A 19,463-nucleotide genomic window follows, 5' to 3' on the forward strand; every position below is an offset into this window, starting at 1 on the left:
TACAATTCTATCTTAATTTCATCAACTATGGGTGGCCCAACAAGTTTCAGCATATAAACTCCTACAAATATATACTGGATATATTTTAAGAATTTTATTTTAAATATCAATATTTTTTAAGTAGCCTTTTTTTAAAAAAGCAATTTCTTCAGGAAAAAGGTTTAACAAAATCTCTTTCATCCCCCTCAAAATCAGAAGACCTTTCATCATACCTGGATGAAAGGAACAGCCCATTTACTAACGCCAGCCGGGCATCGAAGAATATGGTTTAGAAGGAAGAGGTGATCTCCAGGACAGCCAACTCTTTGTAACACTGATACCTGAACAGCGACAGACATATGTTCTCATTATTTAAAAGAAGAAAAATGTATCTAGGGGTCTAGTAAAGTCACTTAGACAACGTTTAAATACATGAAATTTTCAAAAGAATAACCAGACATAAGATACACTATCGACAAGTTGAATTTCCACCACAGAGTCACACAGGGGCCTATGAATCTAGGAGTACTATGATAAAAATATCATAAGTAGTTTCTCTGCAAACCCAATTTTTATTATCTGCCAAATTACAAATCACTAATGTTCCTGGCCATACATGAATCATAAGTCAAGCAGTTTAATCTATTCTCAGTTTGTAATCGTTTCTCAAATCCAAATAAGTATGCTTGGAACGTCACCCCATATTTAAGAACTCTAATATGAACCTAAAAAAAGCACCCAAGGCAGCCCTACTGAGAAACAACCAACAAACAAACACCATCCCTCTGCAACACATCCAACTTCTTCCCTAAGTTTCCCAAGTCCTGATACCTTTCTTTTTTCCCTCAAATTTTTTTTAAAAGTATGACTAAGTGCAACATTAAACATAATATGATAAAAACAAATGATATGGAAAATTTTTACATCAGATAAGTATATTCTGAATACGCATCTAGTCTTAAATTTAGCATGTTTCCCACTTTTCCTTTTCTTCCTAAACTGAAGGCCCAAGATCATTCAGCTTAAAGTTTAACAAAGAGAAAAGCACTTTGTGCTTAATAATGCACTAGGTAAGTATAATTTATTTCCAAGTGTCATGACCAAAGAAAATGTCACTAATTAACCCATTAAATGAATTAGCTGAAGAAGCTGATGAAAAAATAAGAGAGAATTCTTAAATTAACAGGGAAATAAAAGAAAGATTACTGTGTCTATTTCTATTCCCTTACCAATTTCTGCAGCCAGAGAAGAATATCGTCGTGGAACTGAGTATCTTCATTAACTCTCCTAGTGAACATGAATAAGACACTAATGCACTCCTTTAGCTGACACAGATCAGAGGGAATGCTTTCTGTCTGTTTAGAAGCTATAAATTAAAGAGAGGATTAAATGAGTCCCACATGAATAGTGTTCCAGGGAGAATTTTTAGTGTCTCCACTTAAAAATAAACAAACAAAAATACCTCTTCAAAATTTTTAGTTCAGATAAAAATCCGAGAAGACAAGTTACATCAAAATATTTGAATTTCTACTAAACAGATAAATCAAAAAAGCATTTAACTTTGTGAAGTATTTCAAAGCAAGAGAAAATCAACTTTATCAAAATTTATTTTTTACTTAGAAATCAGCAGATCTCTAGCCTAGCCCCAGCTCTTTGATCAGTTATGAAAACAATGAGAAGGAAGGATTTTTGACTTTAAATGATGCTAATGTCTCTCCCAGAAATAAAAATTGCATAATTCAATTAACATAATGAATACTTAACACATCACATAGTAAAGACTAATTTCTTAAAACCCAAAATAAGTTGAAAAATTCAGAACATTACAGATACCCTGATGAAAATTAAATAAAATAAAACAGCCCAACAAACTGGACAAGCAAAAATAAAGTACAAGAGAGAGAGGATGAAAAAGTATTCTGAGTATCAGTTTTACAATCAAAAACTGTATTTGGACTCGACATGGTAACAAGCACATAAATGAGGACAGTAAGGGACATTAATGATAAAAAGCAAGCTCTTTGGCTTCCTAGAGAAGCAGAGAATGACAGCCATGGGGAAGGGAGACCTGGCACTGCTCCCAAGAAATGTTATTCAGGCAGATCTCGATCCTATATTGGGGAAGGCAAGGTAAAAGAGCAAGCACAAACGGTCCCTTATAATACCAATTAGTACACAGCCAATTCAACCAGACTGCACCTCTCAATTCTTTGTTCATTTCAGACCAATAGAAAAAGTGAGACTTTCAATTACTTACACACCTTTGCCTTGCTGATGAATTGCTAAAGATCTCAGAACAGCTGAACTATTGAGTAATGCATAGATGTAAGACTCCACTTGCAACCTCGAGAGCACAGAGGTGTAAGAATGCAGAGCCAGGGTCTGGTGGAGGTGCTCAGATTTGGCATCAAATAGCTTCTTTAGCTCCCCCAGTGCATTTTCATTCATCTCTACTCTTTGGTAGCGATGATAGCCTGAAACTTTCACTTGATCTGCACAGATACCCTAGTGGTGGACAAAAGGGTAAAATATGAAACCAGTTACTCTTTGCACTTGAAATAATCAGGCAGCAGGTATACGATGCATAGGCTTCAGTACTACCTTCAAAGAGCTTATAAATCATGTTGAGGTGAACAATACTACCACACAGAGAACAATAAATAGAATATATAATCAGGTGCCAAAGGGTATAATGCCAATCACTAATGCATCACAAGTTCAGAGAAGAGAAACTCTAAGAACAAGTCAGTGGGGGAAGGTTCAAAAAAATAATAGAACTCGTCCCTAAGACTCTCATGATTGGATGATCTTACCTTCTACTTTACAAACACTGAAGTCAACGTGATATCCCCACAACTTCAAGAAACCTCAAAATATCTCTGTACCTTACCCTCATCATTCTTTGTGATTCTGCTCAAAAGAAAGAAACCTCTCTCTTTTCCAATACTAACACTTCCAGCTCTGTTCTTGATTCTATCCTCTCTCTTTCAGTATTTTCAAATGTTCCCCTCCCCAGAGACTCTTTTCTATCTACAGAGAGAGATACACAGGCCTCCCAACGAACAAGGATTAGGGACGGGGGAAATCACATGTTTCTCCCTGATATCTCCTCCAGCGTCCCTTCACTGTCAAACTTGTCAAGAATGGCATCCCTCCCAAGCCACTAGGAAGTGGCTTTCCTGATGGTCATCTTGGCCTCCAGAGTCACATCTTATTGCCTTCTCTATTTCCTCATCTCCTCTTGACCTTGTTCCATGGATCATCCTCTCCTTGACCCTCTCTACCCATTGGAAGTTCCTGGTCACAATCTACATGGTCCATGGGCTGAATTTGACCTGGAGACATGACTTGCTTGGCCTCTACTGTGTGTGTGTGAGTGTGTGTGGCTTTAGTTGCCAACATTTACAAATCAGGATCCCTCACATAAAAATCCAGATTTCTAGCTTCTCTTAGAAAATTATAAGATGTGGCAATGCTGAACCAACACAACCTCACAACAACGATCAGCTAGAACACAAGAGCAGCTGCCCGCACTGGACCAGGCATGAGCTTACCCAATGACCACCATCCCACTCAGCCTGCTTCACTTCTCCACTTTACCTGCTCAGCCACTGTGGGCACCCGACCCTGTGATTCCTGTACTGTATTACTCTGAGCTAAGACAGGGTCAGTGTCTTAAGGGTGTAAGGATCAGGGTATACGGAGCAGACTCCAGACCTCAATGGCATCACAGAAACAGCAGTTCCACTGCAAATTCCCCAGGCTCCTGAACACTTTACAGAACACTAGTCAATATACCTGTACAGACAACTGTTCATCCTTAAAGTGCCATAGTCGACTTTTAGCATTTTGGCAATCAGACGTTAGAGCAAGCAGCTCAGCTTCAGCCAGCAGCAACTGCTTCCTACATCGTGAGTAGTTCAAAAGCAACTCATAAAATTCATGCCTGTCCTGATGAGCCATGCCATCAAATTCTTCTAAGTATGACTCAACATTTTCTAGCCATGAACCAGGCTCAAAGGTTTTCAGCTGTTCTTTAGTAAATGGTACTAGTTCAGGTTGAGATGGGAGCTCCGGGTAGAGTCGCTCATTACGAAGTGAGGGTTTCACTGCCACCAAAGCTGGCACTTCTCCAGCAATTTCAGCTGGCAACTGAGGATACAGTTTTTTCACTCTAGGTGACTGAAAAATGTCTTTGGCTTCACAAGAACTCTGCAAGCCAACACTTTGTAGCACCTCTGAAGAAAGACTCAAGGCTTGGTTGTCTTCTTTCCTACTCTGAATTTCTATGACTTGTAAATTTTCTATTTCCTGCTGAGTATAAGAAAAATTAGATTGCAGTGTGCTTTCAGAAGGTCCACATTGTACCAATTTATTTTCCTCTAATTCTGTAAAGTTCTTGGGGGTTTCTACTTTGGCTCCAACATTGTCTCCAGGATCAACCTTCAGCTGGCCTGCATCATCCCCAATACAGGCTGTGATCTCCTCCCCTTCCTTTAGGGTCTCTGCGTTACACATCAGGGACCCTTCATTGCTTATAGTTAAGGAGGTGAGTGGTACATCAAACATTTCACTCTCATTTTGTCCACTGGCATCATTCGGGAACTGGGAATCAGTTAACACCTTCAGTTGTTCTCCTTTGAATTCACAAGCTGGAGGAGGGATTTCCAGCTCTCTGGAGGGTTTTGGAAGGGAGACTTCATCAGACTCTTCCCTCCGAAGGGTTTCATATTTCTTCTTTTCCTAAAAACAAGATTTATAATGTGAAATAACATAATAATTGATGCTTTCAAAGTGAAGAATTTTTAAATTGTATATAAAATCTAAATTTTATCATTTAACAAATGGAACCTAAATTTACTTGATAAGAATGTGTTTCATATTTTGTATTTAATTTTGAGTATGCTGAATTTGGGAGATTCACTAGTCTAATCCCAATAAAGACATCAAGGGGCCGGCCCCGTGGCTTGGCAGTTAAGTGTGCGCGCTCCGCTACTGGCGGCCCGGATTCGGATCCCAGGTGTGCACCAACCCACCGCTTGTCGGGCCATGCGGCGTCCCACATACAGCAACTAGCAGGATGTACAACTATGACGTACAACTATCTACTGGGGCTTTGGGGAGAAAAAGGGAAAAAAAAAAAAAAGGAGGGGGATTGGCAATAGACGCTAGCTCAGGGCCGGTCTTCCTCAGCAAAAAGAGGAGAATTGGCATGGATGTTAGCTCAGAGCTGATCTTCCTCACAAAAAAAAAAAAAAAAAGAAAGACATGAAAATAAGCAGCAAATTATGATTCAAGAACGGAGGAGGAAAGTCTTAATTAGGTCATTCTCCATTCTGCTAGAGGTCAAGTGACACAAAACAATCTCCAAGTACCTTAGGCCTCAATAGGTTTGTCTTTATCTGGACAAACATATTCACTCAAAACTCAGGTAGGAAAAGTCCGAACAACTTGAGCAATAAAATAAGTAACTATAGTACTGGATAATCACTCATAGCATAAAATTAATATCCATGAGCCTATACTGATAACTAAATAAATAAAATGGGCAAGAAGCAATACTCTTCCTTACAGAAGAATTCCAATAAACGCAGATGGAATGAGAAGAACAGAAAATCATCATTAGAACACCACGATAATAACTGCCACAGGCAAGGTCTACTGCTGGATGCTAAAGTGAGTGAGTGAAAATTTAAGCAGAAACAGGATATGTGCATAGTCTCAAAGTATCTCCTAAATATTTAGTAATTACAAAGGGAAAAACAGTAAGTTTCAGTGGAGAATCCTGGCAGACAATACCTTAACCAGTGATCGAGGTTAATATCACCAGTAATACGTGTCCCTATGATGTTCTAGAAGGCCTAGCACCTCTTCAGTATCCTTTCCAGTAATGTATAACCTCAATCTAACCAAGAGAAAATAACAGACAAAACCCCAAATTAAGGGATAGTCTACAAAATAAATGAAGTGTTATGGTCAAAGAAAAGATAAAACTAAGGAACTATCAAGAGACGGGAGGAAACTACAGAGACACAACAACTAAATGCTATGTAGGATCCTGCATTAGATCCTGGAACAGAAAAAAGACATTAGTGGGAAAACTGCTGAAATCCAAGTAAGTTCTATATTTTAGTTAACAGTATTGTACCAGCATTAACTTCTTGGTCATGATAAATGTTCTATGCCATAGAATTTATCGTTATGTAAGATGATAATATAAGAGTATAGTGGATGAAGGATATATGGAACTCTCTGTATTTATATGCAACTTTACACTAAGTCCAAAATTATCTCCAAAAAACAAAGATGAAGAACCAAAAAAAGTTAACACCTAAAAAAATAAAGTGAATTATAGTTTTTTAAAAAAATATCTCAGGCATGAACACACAAACTAGATACATAGGAAGACAGGCTGATAAAGAAAAAAGTTACATAAAAGTAATTTACATAAAATTGTTACATTCAAACAAACTAAAAAAATGACTGACTCACTCAAATACTTCCCTTTTGCTATGAAATTTTATGGAAGGCAAACATACCAGTTACACAAGTTATCAGTGATTTTCAATTATGCTGTCCAGCAAGCGTCCAGCAAAAAAAGTTGACAAATAGGGGCCAGCGCCGTGGCGTAGCAGTTAAGTGCTTGCACTCCGCTGCTGGCGGCCGGGGTTCAGATCCTGGGCGTGCACCGAGGCACCACTTGTCAGGCCATGCTGTGGCGGTGTCCCATATAAAGTGGAGGAAGATAGGCATAGACATTATCCCAGGGCCAGTCTTCCTCAGCAAAAAGAGGAGGATTGGCATGGATGTTAGCTCGGGGCTGATCTTCCTCACACACACAAAAAAAGTTGACAAATAAATAGCCAAAAAAGTAAGACATTTTCTTCCTAATATTAGGAAGAAAAGATAAATGTCTTTGAAATAGAATTTGAGGTCAGCTTGCTTGTAATGAATACGGCTACCAAATATTTACAAATCGTAGTTATTCAAGAAGCAACATGCCCCTCCAAAATTACTTTAATCCACACTGTGAACTGTGGATATCAGATTCAGAGATCAGCCACACAGTACATACAAACCAGTTTGTCCAACTGCCTAAAATTATGAATAACAGAAAAGCATTATATGAGTAATTTCTAAGAAAATGAAAACGTGGGTCCAATTACACTGCAATGATGTTTAGCACACCTGCTATAATAAATAGGTTTGTTAGATTGTTAGGTCAGAAAGAGAAAATTAGGAGAGGGAGGCCAATGGTTTCCACAGTGAGAGAAATGCTGGCATACTGGTCGGGGGTAACCACGAGCCCATTTAGAGCCAGTGTGAACACACTCCATCTCTTATGAACACAGTGATTAAGAACTGTCTTTCAGAGAATTTGCAAAGCCATGTAGCCAGGGCAGGCACAGAAGAAGAAATCTTGACCTCAAATGACCTTGGAATGAAAGATTCTCCTCCCCATGGAACCAGACGACCAGGACACAACCGGAAATTAAAAGTCGGACTCTTATCAGAAGCAATGGGTCCATCATTCAGGAAGATCTGGTGTTAAAATTCCTTCCCCATCTTACCATTAATGTTTAAAACCTTACCATAAATGTTTAGAACCGTAGCACAAATGTTTAGAATCTTACCATAAATGTTTAGAACCGTACCATAAATGCTTGAAGTCCACCAATCAAAATCTGTCCCACCAGAGTTTCCACGTGCCAGCCTGTTCTCCCTAACCTCTTAAATTTCACCCCAAATCCTGAATCCGGGAGACAGATCTGAGGGCACACACCCCATCTCCCCACAGACCGATCTTGCAGAATAAAGCTGATCTCTTTTCCCAGATGCTGTAATTAATTGATTTTTTAATGTGCATCAGGTAGAACTCCATTTTGTGTGGTAACAAGCGCAGAGGCCAAATTTTAGTGAGCTGAACAAACAGAAAATAAAATTAAGAAAATAATTTCATTTATAATGAACAAAGAACAAAATACTTAGGGATAAACTTAACAAAAGAAATGTAAAACTTGTACTCTGAAAATTACAAAACATTATTGAAAGAAATTAAACACTTAATAAATGTAAACATATTCCATATTCATGGATCAGATCACACATTGTTAACATGGCAATACTCCTCAAACTGATATACAAATTCAACACAATTCCTATCAAAATCGCAGCTGCTTTTTTTGCAGAAATTGACAAGCTGACCCTTCAACTCATAAGGAAATGCAAGGGATGCAGAATAGAAAAAATAATTTTGAAAAGAACAAAGTTGGAGATCTCACACTTTGCAATTTCAAAACGTACTACAAAACTACGGTAATAAAGACAGTGTGGCTCTAGCATACAGATAGACAAACAGATCAAGGGAACATAATTGAGCATCCCGAAATAAACCCTTACAATTAAGGTCAACTGATTTTTAATAAGAGTGCCAAGACAAAACAATGGGGAAAGAACAGTCTTCAACAAATGGTGCTAACAACTGGATATCCAAAGAACGAAACTGAAACCTTACTTTATATCATTTACAAAAAGGATCATAGACACAATGTGAGAGCTAAAATTTTAAAACTCTTAGAAGAAAACATAGGAGTAAATCTTAATGACCTTGGGTTAGGCAAAGCCTTCTTGGAAATGACACGAAGAGCACAAACAACAAAAGAAAAAAAGCTAAACTGAACTTCATAGAAACTAAAAATTTTTGCGCTGAAAATGAAATCATGAAGAAAGTGAAAAGACAACCCCACGGAATGGGAGAAAATATTTGCAAATCATTTATCTTATAAGGGGCTTATATCCAGAATAAAAAAAGAACTCTTGTAATTCAATAATAAAAAGATGAATAACCCAATTTAAAAATAGGCAAAGGATCTGAATAGACATTTCTCCAAAGATATACAAATGGTACATAAAAAGATGCTCAGCCATTAGAGAAATGCAAATCAAAATCACAACGAGATACCATGTCACATCCGCTAAGATGAGTATTTCAAGTCAGATAATAAGTGATGGCAAGAAGTAGAGAAATTAGAACCCTCATACATTGCTGGTGGGAATGTAAAATGATGCAGCCACTATGAAAAATAATTGGGCGTTTCTAACTGTGGTGATGGCTACATAACCCTATGATCATACCAAAAACCGCTGAATTATACACCTTAAACAGGTGGATTGAATAGTGTGTGAATTATATCTCAACAAAGCTCTTAAAAACAAAGACAAGATACACTGTTGGTAGGAATGCAAACGGGTGCAGCCACTATGGAAAACAGTATGGAGATTTCTCAAAAAATTAAAAATAGAAATACCATATGACCCAGCTATCCCACTACTGGGTATTTACCCCAAGAACTTGAAATCAACAATTCAAAGAGACTTATGCACCCCTATGTTCATTGCAGCATTATCCACAACAGCCAAGATGCAGAAGCAACCCAAGTGCCCAACAACTGATGATTGGATAAGGAAGATGTGGTACATACATAGACAATGGAATACCACTCAGCCATAAAAAAGACAAAATCATCCCATATGCAACAACATGGATGGACCTTGAGGGTATTATGTTAAGCAAATAAGCCAGACAGAGACAGACAAACACCATATGATTTCACTCATATGTGGAAGATAAACAAACACATGGACAAAGAGAACAGATTAGTGGTTACCAGAGGGGAAGGGGGTTGGGGGTGAGCATAAGGGTAAAGGGGCACTTATATATGATGACTGACAAAAATACTGTACACCTGAAATTCCACAATATTATAAACTATTATGACCTCAATAAAATAATTTAAAAATAATAAAAATAAATAAAAAACAATGAGAAATTTAGAGTTGAGAAATAAAGGAAAAGGAAGGAAGTAAAGACTGGAATGTGGACTAGAGGAAGAAGATTTTTATTTCCCTTTTCCTAAGCTGTAAGGGACCTGTGGGGGTGTTAAACGCTAACTGGAAGAGAAGACCAGGAGCCAGAGGCAGGCACAGCAAACCACCACGCCTCCTCCAACCCACAGGCCACCCCAAGCCTTCCTCTCCAACCTGTCCCTCAGAGAGTTCCTAACCTCTTTTTGTCCCATCTCGCCCCACTCTGACCCTACCTCATCACCTCCTCTCTCTCCACTCCAAGACTGCCCTTGTAATTTCAAATTCTTCCCCTCTACTAAACAAAATGAAGTCTCCAGCAGCTACTCCCAAACTTGCCACTTCCAGCAGAACTACATTCCTGGGAATAATCATAGCCATAATAATAGCAACAGATAATGTGGTTAGATAATCAATTAAAGAATTTTTTAAAATTTCCTAGCCCCTCCCAGAACACATAAGCCTTTGTTTAGGCTTTCATTTTCCCTGGAGACAGAACTCAGTGCTTCTCTGGGTTTCAAAAGGGAAACCAAAGAAAACTCTTCACCTGTGCCTGTTAGGGAAGTTAGGTGCAAAGAGGAATTACACCTGGAGTTGCCTCGAGGAAGGAGGTGGAGGGAAGGAGAGAGAAGCTGGTGCTTTGTTTCAAATGGACTAGCCAGGCCAGGGAAGGCAAGCTGGAGGGAAGGATGGACAACTGCGGGAAGCACAACTGTTTCAGCTGGTGGCAAAAGCCTGACGCTTTCCCCTCACAGATCCCAGAATAGGGGCAGGGCCTCTGGAGTGCATATGTGGAGGGAGAGGGGATTTACTGAGATCAACGCCAGCCTTAGGAGCAGTGGTGAACTCCCTGTGGCTCACTTCGCCACTGCAAAGCACAGAATAGGGAAGCAGGTCCTGAATGGCCTCCAAGCCTCCAGCCTCTGCCCCACCACCAATACATCCCAAACACCATTTTAAGATTGGTGTCCCTAAAACATTGCTCTAAACACCACAAAAACAGTCACGGCTCTCCACTTAACAAAAGACCGACTCTCAACTCCGGCATTCAGTGCCTTTAATGACTCAGTTCCAATCCTGTCCCCAGGCAAAATCTTCAATGACCACACCAACCTTTCCGCACATGCTTTACTCTGAACTCTTGCAATATGTACTTGTCATCTGGCCCTGGTCACAGGCTACCACACATGGTTATTTATCTTTATCTTGTCTCACTGCCAAATAGACCACGAGCACCTTGAGGCCAAGGACTGCATCTTATGTCTTTGAATCTGATCTGCCTCCGATTTTTGACACTGTATTCAATAAATGTTTCTTGAGACAATACTGATAACCTATAATTCACAAGAATTTATTGAGTACCAACTGTGTGCTAAGCTCTGTCCTATGTATTAGAATTCTAAGATGAAGAAATTATGGAATTATTCAACAAATATTTAGACTTACCATGTGCTCTGGCACATTCAGAAGTTTATTTTTAAATGCCTCTCAGAAAGCAGAAGGAATATCCAATGAATTCGGAGGAAACTGAAATTTTACACCAAAATCTGAATCTATTCTTACACTTAAAATACAAAATTTTTTATTTAAAAATAAAAAAGCCAGCTGCCAATTACTTTGCCTACTTGAGTTAACCAGAGATAAAGATATAGGAGAACATTCTGTACATATAATAATGTACAGAATAAAATTCAGACAGAACTCCATGAATATCAAGTTGTAATCACGGGCCCTCCAGGACCAGTTCAACTGCCCCCGTCAATTATCAACAGAGTGATTAAGAACTGTCTTTCAGGGGCCGGCCTGGTGGCATAGTGGTTAAGTTCACGCGCTCCGCTTTGGTGGCCTGGGGTTCACAGGTTCAGATCCTGGGTGCAGACCTACACACTGCCTATCAAGCCATGCTGTGACAGGCATCTCACATATAAAACAGAGGAAGATGGGCACAGCTGTTAGCTCAGAGCCAATCTTCCTCAAGAAAAAGTGGAGGATTGGCAACGATTGATAGCTCAAGGCTAATCTTCCTCACCAAAAAAAAAAAAAAAAAAAACTATCTTTCAGAAAATGTGCAAAGTCACATAGCCAGAGCACGTGCAGAAGAAGAAATCTTGACCTGAAATGACCATGGAACCAAAGATCGGGAACCAAACGACCAGGACACAAAGAGAACTTGAAAGTCGGACTCTGATCAGAAGCAAGAGGTCCCTCATTCAGGAAGATCGGGTGTTAAAATACCTTCCCCACCTCATCATAAATGTTTGGAACCCTATCATAAAAGTTTAGAACCTCATCATAAATGTTTAGAACTCTGTCATAAATGTTTAAAACTTTACTATAAATGCTTGAAGCCCATCAATCAAAGCCTGTCCTGCCACCATTTCCACATGCCAGCCTGTTCTCCCTAACCTCTTAAATTTCACCCCAAATCCTGAAGCGGGGAGACAGATCTGAGGGCATATGGCCCCTGTCGCCCTGCAGGTTGATCTCGCAGAATAAAGCTGATCTCTTTTCCCAAAGGCTGATGCCATAATTAATTGGCCATTTATGCGCATCAGACAAAAGAACCCCAATTTTGTGTGGTAACAATGTCATGTCAGCAAAAATTAGTACTTATATAATTTTATTTTAAGCAAAAGACATGTTTCTTACAACTAAAAATGGCCAGGAAATTAAGCAAAATCTCTATTTATATTTGATCTCCATATAAATTACATATAGGTAGAGAACCAACTTTAAAACAATTCCACAGGAGAAAAAATAATCAAGAAATTATACAGAAATGGAAGAGATGTTACTAAACACAGAAAAACATACTTAACTATACACTGCAATATAGTTATATATACCGGAGTATATACGCCTGGAGTGTTGGTGTATGCATGGGAAAACATCTAAAGAACACACAACAAACTGCTACCAACAGTTATCTGCAGGAGATGGAATTCAGGGCATTTCATTTCTGGATTGTACATTTCTGCGTGTGTGTGTGTGTGTGTGTGTGTACACTCATACACAAACACTTTTTTAAAGCAATGAGCACTTTTGAAATCAGGAATAAAATAAAATTTTTTTTAAGTTCTGGAAAACAAAGGGAAAGTTTCCATCACTCACAGTTCTTTCTCTTTGAACTGTAGTAAGTAAAAAAAATTACAACTCTTTTTCATCTTTAAAAATAATGATGAGCTGCTTCTTCCTGAATGATGAAGGTTCAGTTTTACACATTTTGTAGAATACTTTCATGAGATTATTTTAAAGGCAGGGTCTGTTTATCATTAATGTCTGTATGCACACCACTCTGCACAATGCCTGGCACAGAAGAGATAAAAAGGGCTTGAACACCCAAGTCTGGCTATCAGATCAAGAGCTCTCAGGTCAATTTTACCAGCTCTCCTTGGGATATACAAGAATGCTATACAAGTAAAAAGGTTTTGAGGGAAGGATGGGGATGGGGATTATACATTCTGCTATGAATACAACATCTCCTCTGGGCCGCCACTTCTTTCCTGTTGCTCTTAACAATCTTACTTCATATATCAGCAGCATTTTGCACGCTTGATCTCTTCCTCCTCCTCCATACACTTTTTTCATTCAGCTTCTAGGACCCTACACTCACAGTTAAGGCATTGGGAACACACACTACCCCACTGGTCGCTTCTCACACTCCTTTAATGGTTCCTCCACTTCTCCCCAAACTCACAGAATTGAAGTGCCCCTGGGTTCTGTTCTTCTCGCCTTTTTATATCACACTCATTCCCAAAGTGATCTAATTCAGTCTCTGGCGTTAAATAAATATCTATATGCTAACGACTCCCAAATCTTTATCTCCAGCCTGGAGCTCTCTCCCAAACTCTAGCTTCACATATCCAACCCTACTCTACATCTCCATTTGGATGTCATTTATTTCAAAATTAGCATATCCAAAACTGAACTCCTGATCTGCCCCCCAAAATCTGTTCTACCCACTGCCTTCTTCATCTGAGTCATCTTTGACTGTTTTCTCTCACAGCCCACATCCAAACTATCAGCAAATCTTCTTGGCTCTACCTTCAGAAACTCCCCAGACTTCAAATGCTTCTCATCACCTTTGCTCCTATAATTCTAGTCCAAGCCACCATCACCTCTTGCCTAGATTACTACAATAGCCTCTTACATGGTCTCTCTGCTTCTACTCTTGCCCCCTTATAGTCTGTTCTCAACAAAGCAAGCACATAACTCAGACCATACCACTCCTCTGCTCAAACCTTGAGGTGGTTCCATATTTCACTCAGAGTAAAAGTCCTTACGATGGCCTACAACACCCTACATGACCTGCCCCTGTTTGACCTTTCTGGCTTCACCCCAACTACTCCACCCTCACTCCATCCTAACCACCCTGCCTCCTTGCAGCTCCTAGGACAAGACAGCCATGCTACTGCCTTAGGGCATTTGTCCCAGCTGTTCCCTCTGCCTGGAACACTCTTCCCCCAATATCCGCATGGCTAACTCCCTCATCTCTTTCGTGTCTTTACTTAAATGTCACCTTCCATAAGGACTACCTTGACCACCTATTTAAAATTGCAACCCATCCTAATCAGTCACCAGTACTCCCCAAATCCTTACCCTGTCCTTCTTTTACTTTTTTCCAAAGAACTTATCATCTTCTAACATATGACATATTTCATTTATTTTTTATGGGGTTTTTTTGTTTGTCTATCTTCTCCTCCTAGAATGTAACTTCCATTAAAGCCAGGTTGTTTGTTTTTTTCTGTTATTTCCCAAATGCCTAGAACAGTTTCTGGGACACTGTAGGTGATCAATGAGTGTTTGTTCAATAAATTAATGGATCTTAGGGGGCACAAAAGGACCTAAATAATAATATACAGCATCCCCCAACTCCCCAACTTCACTCCTATAACCATGCATGTGAGGGAGGGACTAAGAGATAGACATCTAGGCCAAGAAGCAAGAGGGGATGGAGATTTCAAGGTCTTTCTGTTTCTGTTACCAGCTTTCTGGGACAGATCTCAGTCTATACTTAGCAATTACCATATGCTCTCACTATTAATGACTTGTTGGCATTTAGAATTTAATACTAACTGTAAAAACACTTTCCATGACTATAACGACACTGCTTCTTCAGAGTAAGTCCAAATCTAAAAATCTACTGTCCTTAACCCATAATCTACCAAGATCACCAAAGTCAGGGTCCTCTGATGTGGGAAATATTTTAGCAGAAAACGATACTAAAAGAATGAAAACATTATTAGGACTATCTCTTAGATATCAGGTGATAAGCACTAGATAATCACAGACTGGCACAATGTGAGGTCATCCACCAGATATTAACACTGAGGAATGTAGGTCAGCTGCTGGGCCTGAAGCCACTCTACCTAAAGGCAATAGCATACACCACTCACTTCCTGAACTGAGCCTTGGAACTTCTCTATGGCTCTGTAAACAGCTGCCCAACTATACCACAGACGGTAAAGGTTTCATTCAAGTAGGACTTTATAATCAATGCCAAACCATAGCCAGCACTAAGAAATGAATTTGTCTAATCTAAAAGAAGGATTAATTTTCTAGATTGACAAGTATGAGGGCCTCGATGGTATTGTGGACTTTTTCCATTTGTTTTCTCATACTACCTACAGGAAATGTACTACAGTAAATTCTTCTGAGTGGCAAAGCTTGGAAATATTCAATAGTGGTATTTATTCCTTCATTCAACAAACACTGACAAGTGCCTACAAGGTCCGTGAAGAGTACTGGGAACAAGGTAGGTCCCTCCCTCATTAAGTTTAAAGTCTAAGGGAGAAGAGAGATGTTGACAAAGTAACTACACGTGAGATGCGTGACATAAAGCAGCGCAGTGTGCCACTGGCAGGTAGGGGAGGGTAACACGAGAGTGATGAGGGAAAGCTTCTCTAAGAAGTATTGTTTAAGCAGAGACCTCATGAATGAGCAGTAGTTAGCTACGTGAAGAGGGACAGGAAGAGGTGTCAGCACAGAGGAAACAGCATGTGCAAAGGCCCTGAAGCAGGAAAGGACATATGTGGTTGAGAATCAAAAGAGATAGTGTGGTAGACCCAAGGCTGAGGAGAAAGACAGAAGCCAGGTTACTTAGGGCCATGCAAGGACTTTCGACTTTAGCCTCTGGGCAATGAGAAGCCTTTGAAAGGTTTTAAGGAGGATAGTAATCAGTTTCTTTTTCTGTTTATAAAAATATCAATCCAGCTTTACTTTAGAGAATGGGCAGCAAGAACAAATTTGGAGAGGGCAGTTCAGCAGAAATCCAAGAAATCTTTCTTGAAGGATGGTGGTAATTAGGACGAAGAGAAATGGGCAGAATCAAAAGAATATTTAGGAAATACAATTGGCAAGACTTAGTGACTGAAAAGATTTGGAGGGTGAGAAAAAGCATGCGTCAAGGATTTCTGGTTCGACCAAATACCTCTGAAACGAGGACCTCTTCATAAATTTTAACAGATAAAAAATAAATTATTGTATGTTTGTATAGGACAGTTGAGCCTGAAATACGTCAATAAAATGAGCAATTGGTTCCTCTTTATGGATTTAAAAGTTTGATTTTTAATTTTTTATTTTAGAAACTCTAAACAACATAACTTGACAGAGAATCCTCTTAACTGACCGTTTGTAAGCATTAATAACATTCTATCCATAGACAGATACATATAGATACATGAAACAATTATTAAAACTACTGGATTGAGAAGATTTTTAGCTTTAACTTGAGTTCTCTCACTAACTGCATGACTTTTGTCTTATCATTTAACTTCTTTAGGCTTTAGTTTCATCATTCATTTAAAAAAAAAAAAAAAACTAGTGAAACCGGCAAACAGCCATTGATGATTAAGTAGCTAGGAAGTCAAGTTTTTTTTCCTTTTTGCAATTACTCCTTGTAGCTTTTAGTTGTTCCCCCACCCATTGTTAACTGTGTTGTTTAGGCAATATGCTGACTCTCACTAGGTTCCTACAGATAACATCTCTTTGAAGCCTGGGTCACCATGCTAATGGATGTTTGAGCTATTTTTCAGGAATTTGAACCCCTTGTCCACTTCAGGCCGGTGGAGACCACCCACTCATCAACTGGGCCTGCGCAGATGCCCAATAAGCGACCTTTTGACGTCAAGAGGCTAAAAACTCCACCGTGGGGTCATGCCGATGCCGCCATTTTGTGAACATGCGTCCTGTGAAGAGGCGTGAAGTCTGATCACACTTGCACCGATCATCAATTACCTCACCCCTCCTCAGCGGATTTGAGACTCATTCTCCCATTTCCTCACTTGGCTGCCTTGTGGTTAAACCCTCTCTCTCTGCAATCTCGTCGTCTCCGTGATTGGCTTTCTGGGCAGCGGGCAAAACAAACCTGGTGCGGTAACACTAGAGGTTAAGATTCTGCTCTCTACAGGCTGATGTTTAGATGTTATACACTAGTACAGTCTAGGGTCAGGGACCTTATGCATGGTTGACCAAGAGCTTGTTTCTTCCTCCTCTGTCTAGATAGTTCTTTACCAGCCGAACAGAATGCAAAATTATTTCTCTTAAAAATGTTTCTGAAATTAGGTAGCAAAATGGTTTTCTCCCCAAAGAGTAACTCCTCACAAACCTGGGTACACTGATGCACATAACGCCACTAAAGCCTTTTAAAAAGACATCATAATGAAAGGGATCCACATAAGCCATTTACAGCTTATTAAACATGGTGATTTTTAACACTCCTGTTAAAACCTTGGTCCCATGAACAAGGTATCATTTTTAAGTTACACCTTGTCTGGAACATCATCCACTTGTAGGAAAGGAAATTTCCTGTACTTGTAATCCCATCCTCATTATTTCCTTAATGTAAATTCAGTTTCGAGAAAGCCAAAATTATCTAGGTCCAGCCATCTAGGAGTAGCATTTAATCTGTTCACTGTAAAATAAATGCCATTTCAGAAAACATATAGGAACAAAATGAAAACCCAGACTGCAACTAAAAACAAAAACCAACAAAGGAAACCCAGAAAATTCAAATCCGTCCCTACTGTGTGACTCCCACCCTGGTTTAATTTCTGGACATTTCGTGCCCCATCATAAACGACCAGAATAATTAGAAATAAACAGCATCCTGAATTTTAAAAGTGAAGAGGCACATCACTATGGTCTCCTTTCTATCTGTCGCTATCTATAAAGCTCTGCCAAAGGATATACACTCTCCGCGTGGAGAAGAGGTCCCTTCCCTCTCTGCTTGAGAGGGACTGGGAGAAAAGCAACAGAGTCAAAGATGAAGCTGGGAAGAGAAAATCTGCTCCACGGCAGGAATCTAGACCCAGGTGAGGAAAAGTCAAGAAGGGAGCAGAAAAAGGAGAGCCCAGGGAGGTCAGAGGAGGAAAAAGAAAAAAATGGGCTCCTGACAAAGTCTGTCAGGGGGATGTGGAGGAGGAATAGAGGAACAGGGCTGGTGTCAATGTGCGGTGGGATCAAAGACCCGGCAGGTGCGGGCAGAGGATGCGAAGGGTTCAGGGGATGGGCAGAGTCGGCCGAAAAGAGGAAAAGGAAGACAGAGCACACGCCGGGGCTCGAGAGGGTTAGGGGTGGGGAGGATCCTCACCTTGGTTTTAGTCCGGCTTGCCTTGGCCTTGGCCCGGCGCAGGGGCTTCACCGCCTCGGCCATAGACCCTGCGGCGGCACCGTCGCCGTTAGTTGTTGTCAAAATCCTGCGCTGCCCACCACCTGCCCAGTTCCGGCCTGCGGACTGTCACATGATCGAATCTCCACCACTCCAGGAGAAGGGGCGGCAGCGCGGAGCCTCTACGGGTCGCAACGTAGGACAAACTAGTCCGGGAGGCCTTCTCACTGGAGGCTGGTGGCCCCGCCCCCTTCCGACCGGGCCCCACCCCCTGGCCGGGGGGCCCAGCGCGCCGATTCCACCCTGTTGAACCTGGTCTGAGCAGCGACGCTGCGGGCTGACAGGTCGCGTCCGTCTCCCCGGCCCTGCTGAGCCGCGCGCAGTCTGGACCCCGCGTGAGCTCGCACACCTCACTCACGTTGGCTTAAAGGAATCCGCAGAGAGGTGCTTGTCAATCTTGTTTTGACCTTTAGATAACCAGATCCAGTCAGTTAGCCTTGACCTCTGCTTTCACTCAAGGAGAGAACCTTGAAGTCCTCCGAGATGTGCATTTCAGTTTCCTCTTTTGTAAAGGGAGATGATGATACTTGCCTTTTCGAGTGTAATGAAGATTAACTCGGCTAATCGTGAAAGGTGCCTGGTAGCGGCTGGCATGTCAGTAAATGGTAGTTATTACCGTTACTATACAAATTCCCAGGCAGACAAGAGACAGCTGCCCGAAAAGGGCGGACAAAAAAGCAGTAAGATAAGTAAGACCCATAAAAGTATTCTTAGTATGGGGTTTACACGCATTGCTCCATTTAAATATTCCGCATGTAGGGGGGGCGGCCCCGTGGCTTAGCGGTTAAGTGCACGCACTCCACTACTGGTGGCCCGGGTTCCATCCTGGCTTGCACCGACCCTCCGCTGGTCCCGCCATGCTGAGGCCGCCTCCCACATACAGCATCTAGAAGGATGTGGAGCTACGACATACAACTACGAAGGATGTGGAGCTACGACATACAACTATCTA

At 40.6% G+C, this 19,463-nt stretch overlaps 1 protein-coding gene across 1 annotated transcript in view; it reads right to left on the minus strand.

Annotated features, from left to right (window-relative positions):
* EPG5 (ectopic P-granules 5 autophagy tethering factor) overlaps window positions 1-18,566 on the minus strand; it is a 111,159-nt gene extending 92,593 nt beyond the window's left edge. Inside the window, exons 1-5 of the mRNA XM_058557033.1 lie at window positions 18,434-18,566; window positions 3,778-4,722; window positions 2,241-2,484; window positions 1,209-1,345; window positions 213-320 (exon numbers count right to left, since the gene is read on the minus strand). Coding sequence (XP_058413016.1) covers window positions 213-320; window positions 1,209-1,345; window positions 2,241-2,484; window positions 3,778-4,722; window positions 18,434-18,496 — 1,497 coding nt within the window. The 5' untranslated portion in view covers window positions 18,497-18,566. The remainder of the gene's footprint in view (window positions 1-212; window positions 321-1,208; window positions 1,346-2,240; window positions 2,485-3,777; window positions 4,723-18,433) is intronic.
* Between the last annotated feature and the right edge of the window lie 897 nt (window positions 18,567-19,463).

This window comes from Diceros bicornis, chromosome 16 (assembly GCF_020826845.1).
Source record: "Diceros bicornis minor isolate mBicDic1 chromosome 16, mDicBic1.mat.cur, whole genome shotgun sequence".
Lineage (NCBI taxonomy): Eukaryota > Metazoa > Chordata > Mammalia > Perissodactyla > Rhinocerotidae > Diceros > Diceros bicornis.